Here is a 12,132-nt window from a genome sequence, read left to right as displayed (position 1 = left end):
TGTCGGAAGTTTTCCCCCCAGCAGTACCCATAGAGGAGCGCCCATAGCGACCCCGGGAGTGGTGCCTCCACAGCATGGCATATGGAGCGCTGTACACTCCCCCCACCCTCAGTTCCTTCTTGCCACACAACTCCAAAAGAGGGGAAGGAGGGCAGGATGTGGAATAGACATGAGCAACGTAATTCGAAGAACACTAGTTATGGAAAAGGTAACTGTCTTTTCTTCTTCGAGTGATTGCTCATGTGTGATCATTCTACCATAGGTGATTCCAAGCTATATCTATTGGAGGTGGGTAGCAGTTCACAAACTCATGGGACAGAGAACAGCCCTGCCGAACCCAGCGTCTTCCCTGGTCTGGGAGACCATCACATAATGCGAGTGTGAACTGAAGACCATATGACAGACCTACAAATGTCCTGAATGGGGACATGGGCCAAAAAGGCAGCCAACGAGACTTGTGCCCTAGTTGAGTGCGCCCCCACAATTGATGGCGGAGGGATTTCTGCCAGATCATAACAGGTACGGATACACGAGGTGATCCAGTTGGAGAGCCGCTGAGTGGAGATCGACCAACCCACCATGCGTTCAGCCGAGGCAATGAATAGCTGCGAGGATTTCCTGAAAGGCTTAGACCACTCCAGGTAAAAGGCCAGAGCCCATCTCACATCCAGCGTGTGGAGGCGGTGCTCCTCATTGGACACACGGGGCTTGGGGCAGAGGACTGGCAGGAAAATGTCCTGACCCATGTGGTAGGCGGAGGCCACCTTCAGGAGGAACGAAGAATGTGGGCGGAGCTGGACCTTATCCTTATGGAACACCGGGGATCGGAGGTCAGGGCCCTCAGTTCCGAGACCCACCCAGCCCACGTGTTCGCTACGAGGAAGGCTACTTTCCACGAGAGGCGTGACCAGGAGCACGTAGCTAGCGACTCAAACAGGGGGCCCGTCAGCAAGGCCAGCACCAAATTCAGATCCCACTGTGGGACAGGGGGCCTAATTTATGGGAAGAGACGATCCAATCCCTTAAGAAATCGGCCAGTTATGGCATGGGAGAACACCGTATGCTCCTGCACCGGAGGGTGGAAGGCCAATATGGCTGCCAAGTGCACCTTGACAGACGAGGGCTCCAGGCCCTGGGCTCTAAGGTGAAGGAGGTAGTCCAAAATGAGCTGAATCGGGGCAGTCATGGGGGAACACCCCACTCAGCTGCCCATCGGGAAAACCAAGATCACTTTGCCAAGTAGGCTCGGCATGTGGAGGGTTGCCTGCTTTCCAAGAGGACGTGCTGAACCCCTTCCGAGCATGTCCTTTCCTCCCAGCCTAACCATTGAGCAGCCACGCTGTGAGGTGGAGTGCCGCTAGGTTGGGGAAGAGGAGGTGGCTCTGGTCCTGGGAGAGCAGGTCCAGGTGGAATGGTAATGACCACAGCAGGGCGACCGCCAGGTTCGTGAGGGTACCCTACCAATGCTGCCTGGGCCATGCTGGGGTAATCAGGAGGACGCGGACCATGTCCATCTTTATCTTTTCCAGGACCCTGCCAATCAGGGGGAACATGGGGAAGGCATAGAGAAACTGGCCTGACCAGGACAGGAGGAAGGCATCGGAGATAGCGCCCTGTCCCAGCTCCCCTCCCCACCCCTGCTCCCCTGGAGCAGAACCGGGGACAGCGACGGTTCTGCAGAGTTGTGAACAGGTTCACCTGGGGAGTTCCCCACTCTTGGAAAAGTCTGAGCGCCACCTCTGGGTGAAGAGACCACTCATGTTGAGAGGAGAAGTCCCTGCTCAAGCGGTCCGCCCACAAGTTCCGGACACCCGGTAGGTGGTAGGCGGTAGGCCTGTAGGCAAATGTCATGGGCTATACAGAAGTCCCACAGCCTGAGGGCTTCCGGGCAGAGGATCGGACCCTGCCTTGCCTGTTGATGTAAAACATCGAGGCCATGTTGTCCGCGAGAACCCTGACCACTCTGCCCTCCAGGTGCAAGCGGAAGGCTATGCACACCAGTCAGACCGCCCTGAGCTCTTTGACGTTTATGTGGAGGGCCAGGTCCTGTGCAGACCGCAGACCTTGGGTCTGAACGTCTCCCACATGTGCTCCCCACCCTAGGTCCGATGAGTCGGACACCAGTTCCAGTGATAGGGACCCCGCGGAGTATGTTCCCCGGAGAGTACCACCATCAAAGGGAGACGATCACCAGTTCGGGCACAGTGAGGACCTTGTCCATCCTGTCTCTGGCTTGGGAGAGCACCGAGGCCAACCAGAGTTGGAGGGGCCTCATCCTGAATCTGACGTGACGAACCACGTATGTACACACCAACATGTGACCTAAGAGCTAGAGACACGCTCTGGCTGTTGTCACTGGAAACCTTGTGATTGTGACGATGAGCCCTTTCAGGGTCTCAAACCTGTCTGGTGGGAGGGAGGCTATGGCCGACATGGTGTCCAGGACCGCCCCGATAAACTCTATGCATTGTACCAGGACTAATGTGGACTTGGTGTCGTTTACCAACAGGCCCAGAGTGGTGCACGTGGACAAAAGGAGCACTACATGGTCCCGCTCCTGCGACCGGGAGCTGCCCTTGACCAGCCAGTCATCCAGATAGGGGAAGATCTGGACGTCATGACATCTGAAGTAGGCCACCACCACAGACATGCATTTAGTGAATACTCTCAGAGCAGTGGACAGGCCAAATGGGAGGACCATAAATTGGTAGTGCTCCTGCCCAACCGTGAAATGGAGAAAGTGCCTGTGCCCCTCGAATATGTGGATGTGGAAGTACGCGTCCTCCAGATCAAGAGCAGCGTACCAGTCCCAGGATCCAGGGAGGGGATGATGGAAGCCAGAGAGACCATGTGAAACTTGAGTTTTAACATGTACTGGTTCAGACCTCGCAGGTCCAGGATAGGCCTGAGCCTGCCTTTGGCCTTCGGGATAAGGAAATAGCGGAAGTAGTACCCCTTGCGTTTGAACTCCGCTGGCACCACTTCCATTGCTCCTAGGCCAAGGAGCTGCCCCACCTCCTGCTAAAGCAGGGCCTCATGAGGGGGTCCTCCAGGAAGGACGGGGATGGAGGGTGGTTGGGCAGGGTAGAGGTAATCTGGAGGGTGTAGTCCTGAGAGATGGAATTGAGGACCCAACAGTCCGAGGTCAGCCGCGACCATTCCGGGAGAAAAGCACACAACCGGTTGGAGAAGGGAAGCTTTACTGAGGGTGGATCCCTAATGAGAACTGGTAGGTTGGCCCCAGGCGTCCCATCAAAACTGCTGTTTCCCTGCCTGTTTGCCCTTGGAGGACCCAGGCTGGGGGGCAGACTGAGACTGTCTCTGCGGCCGTTTCTTATAGTCCTGCGACTTTTTTAAGGGGGCTCATTTTTAGAGTGGGTGGCCTGGGTGGGAGCCTGCTGCGACTTAAACTTAGGTCTTGCCGGAGCCAGAACAAAGAGGCCAAGAGTCTTAAGCGTAGTGCGGGAGTCCTTCAGGCCATGCAGTTTTATGTCCCTCGGTTCCTCAAACAGAGCCTTGCCATCAAACAGGATGTCCTGCAAGGACTCTGTGCCTCACTGGACAGCCCGGACAGCAGGAGCCATGACGCCCTTCTCGTGGACACCACAGAGGCCATGGACCGCGCCGGCGTGTCTGCTACATTCAACGCTGCATGCAAGGTTGCCCTGGCAGCTGCTGTATCCTCCTCCACCAGAGCTTTGAACTCCTTCCTGTCATGCTCCTGGAGAAAGTCCTCGAACTTGGGCAGAGAGCCCCATAGATTGAACTCATAATGGCCCAGGAGAGCCTGATGGTTCGCCACCTGTAACTGGAAGCTCGAGGACGAATACATTTTTCTCCTAAATGAATCCAGACTCCCTGAATCTTTATTTTTCATACTAGGGGCTGGTTGGCCCTGCCGTTCCCTGTGGTTGACCGAGTCAACCACCAGGGAGTTAGGAGCAGGATGGGTGTAAAGGTATTTATGTCCTTTGGTGGGCATAAAATACTTGCGTTCTGCTCTCTTAGAGATGGGGGCCAATGAGGCCAGGGTTTGCCAGAAGGTATTTGAAATTTTTGAATATTTGAAATATTTGAAATATTTAAAACCCCTTCATGGAGTGACAAGGCCACCCTGCCCGGTTCTGAGGCAGACAGGACGTTAAAAAGGGAGTCCGAAGACTCCTCCACCTCCTCTGCCTGAAGCTTGATATTTGATGCCACCCTTTTCAATAGCTCCTGGTGGACTTTTGAGTCCTCCTGCGGGACAGAGGGGCCGTAATCGCCTCATCAGGGAAGGGCGAGGAGGCAGGCGCAGTACTCTGCGCATTCACCAGCACTGGAGGATCCACCCCCTTGTTGCCCTCCAGGCATGGCGCCGAAGATGCATGTCCCACCGACTCCTTCCTCGGAGGTCGGGAGAGGGAGGCCGACTGCCATTCCGAAGCTCTGGCCACGGAGCAAGCCCCCACCGGGGGCGTCCAGGGCCACGCTGCCCACTGGTACCACTGTGCCAGCCACGGGGCCCGGTGCCACTGCACCTGCTGTGGCACCGGCAGAGCAGGCTGTTCAGCCTGGCTGGCCTGACCCGACCCATCTATGGACAACTATGAAGGGAGGCCAGGCTGACGTCCGACCTGCCGCTGTCCCTGGACTGGGAGGAGTGGCAGCGCCTGGAGCAGTGCCGACCACGAGATTGCGACCCCGACGTGGAGGAATGGTACCACTGGTCGCAGCTGCTCCGTGATCAGCTCCAGAAGGCAGATCCGCGCCGGAGAGGGGCCAGCGATCGACGCCCGGGGCTGTGGGAGCGGTGCCGTGGTGGGGTCCTGGAGCGAGACAACGAACAAGAACGGCATCGAAGTTCGCGTCGCGACTGGCTACGATAGCCCTTCTGAGACGAGGACCTTCAGTGACGGCTGCCTGTGTCCCGTCATTATCTGCTCCTTGAGGCGGAGCAGGGTCTAGAGTCTGTGTCAGACGGAACCCAGCCAGACAACCTGGTGGGGGTCGATGGTGACCTGCGTGGACTACGCGCAGGATGGTCTCTGAATGGCGATGGGAACATTCCCTCGACCGAGAGCGGTACCAAGTCGGGGGTGACTGCGGACATCCCAGTGGCGGCTTGCCTCTGGACCGCGGGGCCAACATTGGCGGTGCTCCTAGTACCGGCATGGACATAACGTCCCGGGCAGCGTGCAAGGCCTCTGGAGTGGAGGGCATCCGGACATCCGAGGAAGCCTGCTCCGAATGGGCCGGGCTACTCTGCTCGACCTGAGTTGAAGGCCTAGAAGCCTATGGGGACTGAAGACTGCCCAACATTGGTCTAGCCTCTCCGCCAGTCTTGCTCCGGTGCCGCGGCGGCGAAGGCCTCTTCTTAGCCTTCTTGGCGTGCCCCATGGACAGGGAGGTGGGGAGTTGCCGTGCGCTGACACCGTGGTACCCGATGGCAACTCGGAGCGGCGCACTGGAGTCGGGGTCAAAGCCGACTCCAGCAGGATGGCCCGGAGCCTAATGTCTCTCTCTCTCTCTCTCTCTCAGGGAAGAGGTTGGAATGGGGGCAGGGAAGGGGTGGGAAGAGGCGGGGTCTCCTGGAAGGCGTGGAGTGGGGGCGGGGCTGGGGCAGCGTGGGGGGAGGGTCAGTGGTGTGGCCCTCAGGCCAATGTACTAGCCCTCATGTGGCCCTCGTGGTCATTTAAATTTGAGACCCCTGAACTAAACTAAACTAAAACTAATCAAACTACTAACTACACGTACCATACACTGAACGAACAAGAGTTCTGGGGACAAGTTGCAGCAAAGCTGGAGCAGAGTAGTTTCGAAGCACCTTCACTGGCGACAAGAAGGAACTGAGGGTTGGGGGAGCACGCAGCGCCCCTTATGCCGCGCCATGGAGGCGTCACTCCAGGGGTTGCTGGGGCGCTCCTCTATGGGTACTGCTGGGGAAAAAACTTCTGACACTGGTGCACATGGCGAGCACACACACCTACTGTGGAATACACATGAGCAATCACTCGAAGAAGAACATACACCCATGCAAACCTGTAAGATTCCTCTCCTGTTCAATATTTTTCCTTAAATCCAAAACTAATGAGGAAACACTGCCTTTGGTATCTTAATAAATTTTGTGACAGTAACCATGGTTTCCTTTATATATATATATCTTTACAGCACTTTGCACAATGGGGCCTCAATCCCAAATACAATATTTGGATGGAATAATCTTTTTGCAGTAGTTAGTAAATGGAAAAATAAATTGACTAAAATAGTGACAGCAGAAAAAAGGACTAACTGAAAAGTTTTAAAATATTTATAAATTATGCTACAGTTCACCACAACCATTTTAAAGCAAACAGTCACAAAAATAGATCAGTGCTGCTTTACAGAAGTTGCCATGCTTACCTAGCATACGAATGTACAATGCAGTTTGATCAGAGCTGTCATAGGAAATTGCTCCACGTCTCTGTAAAAAATAAAGACAAACATCAATCTATTTTATGGATATTAATTAGTCTGATCCTTAAGTTGCATCTCTTTTGAAGAACCATGGTCAACTTAATCTTTTAAAATTGACTAATTTAAAAAAAAATTCAGTTTTTGACAGTGCATCCTAATTTTATCCTGGCAAGAGCAGAGAAGTGCCAAGAGAAGGAGAGAACTAGTAACAGAGAAGCCAGGAAAGGAGAACTGCTAGCAAAGGGTTTTATACAGTGGTCCCCAAACTTTTCACGTCACACCCCCCATCTGCACCTCTGCCCCGCCCCTCCCGTGAGCCACCGTCGGAAGTCACAAACAGAATCACGCTCGAGCTGGCAGCCGGGACCATGGCTGGGTGCAGAGCCATGGCCATATGCAGGGCCGGAACAGAGTTGGGGATAGGGACGGAGCAGAACTTGGAATGGGGAGGGGCTAGGTGACGCTCCCCTCCCACCAGCCCCCATGGAGACTGGCCTGGGCCCCACTGAACTGCCCGAACCTTCCTCCACATCCCTCCTTAAGGGGGTGCAACCCACAGTTTGGGAACCATTGGTCTATGAGGAGTGCTCAATTTCCGCCCCCCCCCCACTGCTTCTCCAGCTGCCTCACAAAATCATGTAGCATTGTATATCAGTGATGAGGTAGAATGTAAAGAAATAAGAAGCGATGGAATGGATAAGACAGAGTCCGTCTGGGTAAAAAATAAACCAGGGAAGAAAACTACTAGAGCCTCCCCTGGGACAGTGCTTGGAGTGTGCTATAGACCGCCGGGATCTAATTTGGATATGGATAGAGCCCTCTTTAAGGTTTTTAATAAAGTAAATACTAATGGAAACTGCGTGACCATGGGAGGCTTTAACTTCCCAAATATAGACTGGAGGATGAGTGCTAGTAATAATAATAGGGCTCAGATTTTCCTAGATGCAATAGCTGATGGATTCCTTCATCAAGTAGTTGCTGAACCGACTAGAGGGGATGCCATTTTAGATTTTGTTTTGGTGAGTAGTGAGGACCTCCATAGAAGAAATGGTTGTAGGAGACAATCTTGGTTCAAGTGATCATGAGCTAATTCAGTTCAAACTGAACGGAAGGATTAACAAAAATAAATCTGCAACTAGGGTTTTTGATTTCAAAAGGGCTGACTTTCAAAAATTAAGGAAATTAGTTAGGGAAGTGGATTGGACTGAAGAACTTATGGATCTAAAGGCACAGGAGGCCTGGGATTACTTTAAATCAAAGCTGCAGAAGCTATCGGAAGCCTGCATCCCAAGAAAGGGGAAAAAATGCATAGGTAGGAGTTGTAGACCAAACTGGATGAGCAAGCATCTCAGAGAGGTGAGAAAGAAAAAGCAGAAAGCATACAGGGAGTGGAAGATGGGAGGGATCAGCAAGGAAAGCTACCTTATTGAGGTCAGAATATGCAGGGATAGAGTGAGACAGGCTAAAAGTCAAATAGAGTTGGACCTTGCAAAGGAAATTAAACCAATAGTAAAAAGTTCTATAGTCATATAAATAAGAAAAAATAAAGAAAGAAGAAGTGGGACTGCTAAACACTGAGGATAGAGTGGCGGTCAAGGATAATCTAGGCATGGCCCAGTATCTAAACAAATACTTTGCCTCAGTCTTTAATAAGGCTAAAGAGAATCTCAGGGATAATGGTAGCATGACAAATGAGAATGAGGATATGGAGGTAGATATTACCATATCTGAGGCAGAAGCGAAACTCGAACAGCTTAATGGGACTAAATTGGGGGGCCCAGATAATCTTCATCCAAGAATATTAAAGGAATTGGCACATGAAATTGCAAGCCCATTAGCAAGAATTTTTAATGAAGCTGTAAACTCAGGGGTTGTACCGTCTGATTGGAGAATTGCTAACATAGTTCCTATTTTTAAGAAAGGAAAAAAAAAGTGATCCAGGTAACTACAGGCCTGTTAGTTTGACATCTGTAGTATGCAAGGTCTTGGAAAAAATTTTGAAGGAGAAGGTAGTTAAGGACATTGAAGTCAATGGTAAATGGGACAAAATACAACATGGTTTTACAAAAGGTAGATCGTGCCAAACCAACCTGATCTCCTTCTTTGAGAAAGTAACAGATTTTTTAGACAAAGGAAACGCAGTGGATCTAATTTACCTAGATTTCAGTAAGGCGTTTGATACCGTGCCACATGGGGAATTATTAGTTAAATTGGAAAAGATGGGGATCAATAGGAAAATTGAAAGGTGGATAAGGAAATGGTTAACAGGGAGACTACAACGGGTCCTACTGAAAGGTGAACTGTCAAGCTGGAGGGAGGTTACCAGTGGAGTTCCTCATGGATCAGTTTTGGGACCAATTTTATTTAATCTTTTTATTACTGACCTCGGCACAAAAAGTGGGAGTGTGCTAATAAAGTTTGCGGATGATACAAAGCTGGGAGGTATTGCCAACTTAGAGAGAGACCGAGATATCATACAGGAAGATTTGGATGACCTTGTAAACTGCAGTAATAGTAATAGGATGAAATTTAATAGTGAGAAGTGTAAGGTTATGCATTTAGAGATTAATAACAAGAATTTTAGTTATAAGCTGGGGACGCATCAATTAGAAGTAACGGAGGAGGAGAAGGACCTTGGAGTATTGTGGCATCTTGGAGACTAACAAATTTATTTGAGCATCTCTATTTGTTAGTACTCTAACAAGTACTCCTTTTCTTTTTGTGAATACAGACTAACACGGCTGCTACTCTGAAACTTGGAGTATTGGTTGATCAGAGGATGACTATGAGCCGCCAATGTGATATGGCCGTGAAAAAAGCAATTGCGGTCTTGGGATGCATCAGGCGAGGTATTTCCAGGAGAGATAAGGAGGTTTTAGTACCATTATACAAGGCACTGGTGAGACCTCACCTGGAATACTGTGTGCAGTTCTGGTCTCCCATGTTTAAGAAGGATGAATTCAAACTGGAACCGGCACAGAGAAGGGCTACTAGGATGATCCAAAGAATGGAAAACCTATCTTATGAAAGGAGACTCAAGGAGCTTGGCTTGTTTAGCCCAACTAAAAGAAGGTTGAGGGGAGATATGATTGCTCTCTATAAATATATCAGAGGGATAAATACCGGAGAGGGAGAGGAATTATTTAAGCTCACTACCAATGTGGACACAAACGGATATAAACTGGTCATTGGGAAGTTTAGACTTGAAATTAGACAAAGGTTTCTAACTATCAGAGGAGTGAAGTTTTGGAATAGCCTTCCAAGGGAAGCAGTGGGGGCAAAAGACCTATCTGGCTTTAAGATTAAACTCGGTAAGTTTATGGAGGAGATGGTATGATGGGATAACATGATTTTGGCAATTAATTAATCTTTAAATATTCCTGGTAAATAGGCCCAATGGCCTGTGATGGGATGTTAGATGGGGTGGGATCTGAGTTACTACAGAGAATTCTTTCCTGGGTATCTGGCTGGTGAATCTTGTCCGTATGCTCAGGGTTTAGCTGATGGCCATATTTGGGGTGGGGAAGGAATTTTCCTCCAGGGCAGATTGGAAGCGGCCCTGGAGGTTTTTCGCCTTCCACTGCAGCATGAGGCACGGGTCACTTGTTGAAGGATTCTCTGCACCTTGAAGTCTTTAAACCACAATTTGAGGACTTCAATAGCTTAGACATAGGTGAGAGGTTTTTCGCAGGAGTGGGTCGGTGAGATTCTGTGGCCTGCGTTGTGCAGGAGGTCAGACTAGATGATCATAATGGTCCCTTCTGACCTTAATATCTATGAATCTATGCCCTCCCTCCCCACTAGTACAACAAAAATAAGGAAAAATTGACACATGCAAAACTTTGGTTATGTGGAGTTACAGGCTGCAGATACCTCAGCAGTGGCCTGTGCTCCTCATACTCATCTAGAATGTTAAAGCTTAGTTCACAGAACAAACATTTGCAGTTCCTGCTTTTCTATTTTTCTTGTAACTAGAGGCAAATAACAGATTTTTAATTTCACTGCAATTCTGAAAAGTTTTAAAAAAATCATTTTGGGCCAGACAGAAAATTAAAGTGTGAAATTTTCAGCAAATCAAAGAAAAACATCATTATGGGTCAAACAAAACATTCTGTTCAACCCAACACTAAACATTTCATTTCAATTTCCTGATTTTTTAAATGCAAAATTAAAGGTAATTTCAAAATGAAAAGTCATTGTATACCAAAAAACAAAACAAAAAAATCAAAATGTTTTATTTAGAAAATGTCAAAAAAGTTTCAATTTTTAGAATGTTGTGTTTTGTCCCCAAATGAACAATTCTGCAAAGCTAACACAATTCACAAAATGTTTATACATGGCTGAATCTGCAATTTTTTTATCAAAAATGTCTTGCCTGAAAAACTCTGCCCAGCTCTATTTGTTCCAGAAATTTCTAATGAGGATATTTTTAATTACATATTTCCTGGGTTTGTAATGTCAAAGTCCAGAGGATTAAATTCACATTCTGAAAGGATATAAGGAGTACAGGGCACTATGGAGCACCTGCACCCTTCATACCACATTTTTCTTTATTTGCTTATAGAGACCAGTGAAACAAAAAAATACTGCATAAAGATATTTTAAAGCACAGGAACGAGACCTGCACCACCACATATGAAGTGTCATTTATGAGCTATCAAAATGATTACTTCCTCAGGGCACTCAAAGACTCAGAGCAGGCTGTACTTCTTACCCCATAAACTTATTTCATACTGCATGCCTTGATACTCAGGGCTTGTCTTCACTATGGGGACAAGTCAACCTAAGTTACGTTACTCCAGCTACATTACTCACATACTCTGGTGTTTTCACGGTGCTGAGTTGACAGGAGAAGCTCTCCGGTCGACTTCCCTTTCTCTTCTTAGAAAGTTGGAGTGCCAGAGTCGACTGGAGAGTGCTCTACCATAGATTTAGCAGGTCTTCACTAGACCCACTAAATCGATCCCTGCTGCATCGATTGCAGCAGCAGTGATCTCCCCATAGTGGAGACCAGCCCTAAGGAATCTTCCTGCAGTTATACTGGACTTGTCCCATAATAACCAAATATTAAGATAGTATTTTTGCAATCATACAACCAAAGCAGCAGGAAATGTTGCCACACTAAGCACTATGGACCATCCTGTATGCAGTACTTATCTGCCAGATGCAGACTGATACTAACAATAAATTGAATTTTTTTGCCAAAACTAGGCAACAAAGGTTTACGAAAATCTACAGCATACTGTATGGGAAAAATCTATCCAGTATCATAAGGGTCAAGATTACTGCACAATGTTTTTCTTAAACTGAAATGTTGGTTACAAACCAGACTCATTCATAACAGTGCAGACTAGCCTTTTTAGGCATGAGGCATCTCAAAAGCTGAATGATACTTAGAAATATTTGGTATTATGCAGAGAGAAACTCTTGCAATGGAAATACAATGAAGTAATCAATACTTTGCTGTCTCAAAACTTTTAAAGGAAAAAGAGGGTGTCTGATTATTTTGTCATCTCCATTACTGCAGCCTCCTCCTCTATCACCCTCACACCTTTCAATCTGTACAAGATGCAGCCATAAGAACCACTTACCTCATGGGCATTGTAAACAATTCTAGCCCTTATTCAAATCCCTTCACTCTTCCCCTTACCTTCAACATCAAATTTAAATGTTGTAGCTTTCAATGTTCTTCACAAT

The 12,132-nt window shown here is 48.6% G+C and overlaps 1 protein-coding gene across 2 annotated transcripts in view; it reads right to left on the bottom strand.

The window, feature by feature from the left end:
* PDE7A (phosphodiesterase 7A) overlaps positions 1-12,132 on the bottom strand; it is a 139,237-nt gene that overhangs the window by 64,568 nt on the left and 62,537 nt on the right. For both annotated transcript variants that reach the window (XM_073331008.1, XM_073331009.1), the window contains exon 2: positions 6,382-6,442. In XM_073331008.1, coding sequence (XP_073187109.1) covers positions 6,382-6,442 — 61 coding nt within the window. The remainder of the gene's footprint in view (positions 1-6,381; positions 6,443-12,132) is intronic.

This window comes from Lepidochelys kempii, chromosome 2, assembly GCF_965140265.1.
Source record: "Lepidochelys kempii isolate rLepKem1 chromosome 2, rLepKem1.hap2, whole genome shotgun sequence".
Lineage (NCBI taxonomy): Eukaryota > Metazoa > Chordata > Testudines > Cheloniidae > Lepidochelys > Lepidochelys kempii.
The sequence above is the reverse complement of the archived record's forward strand: the minus strand, read 5'-3'. Positions and strand labels throughout refer to the sequence as shown.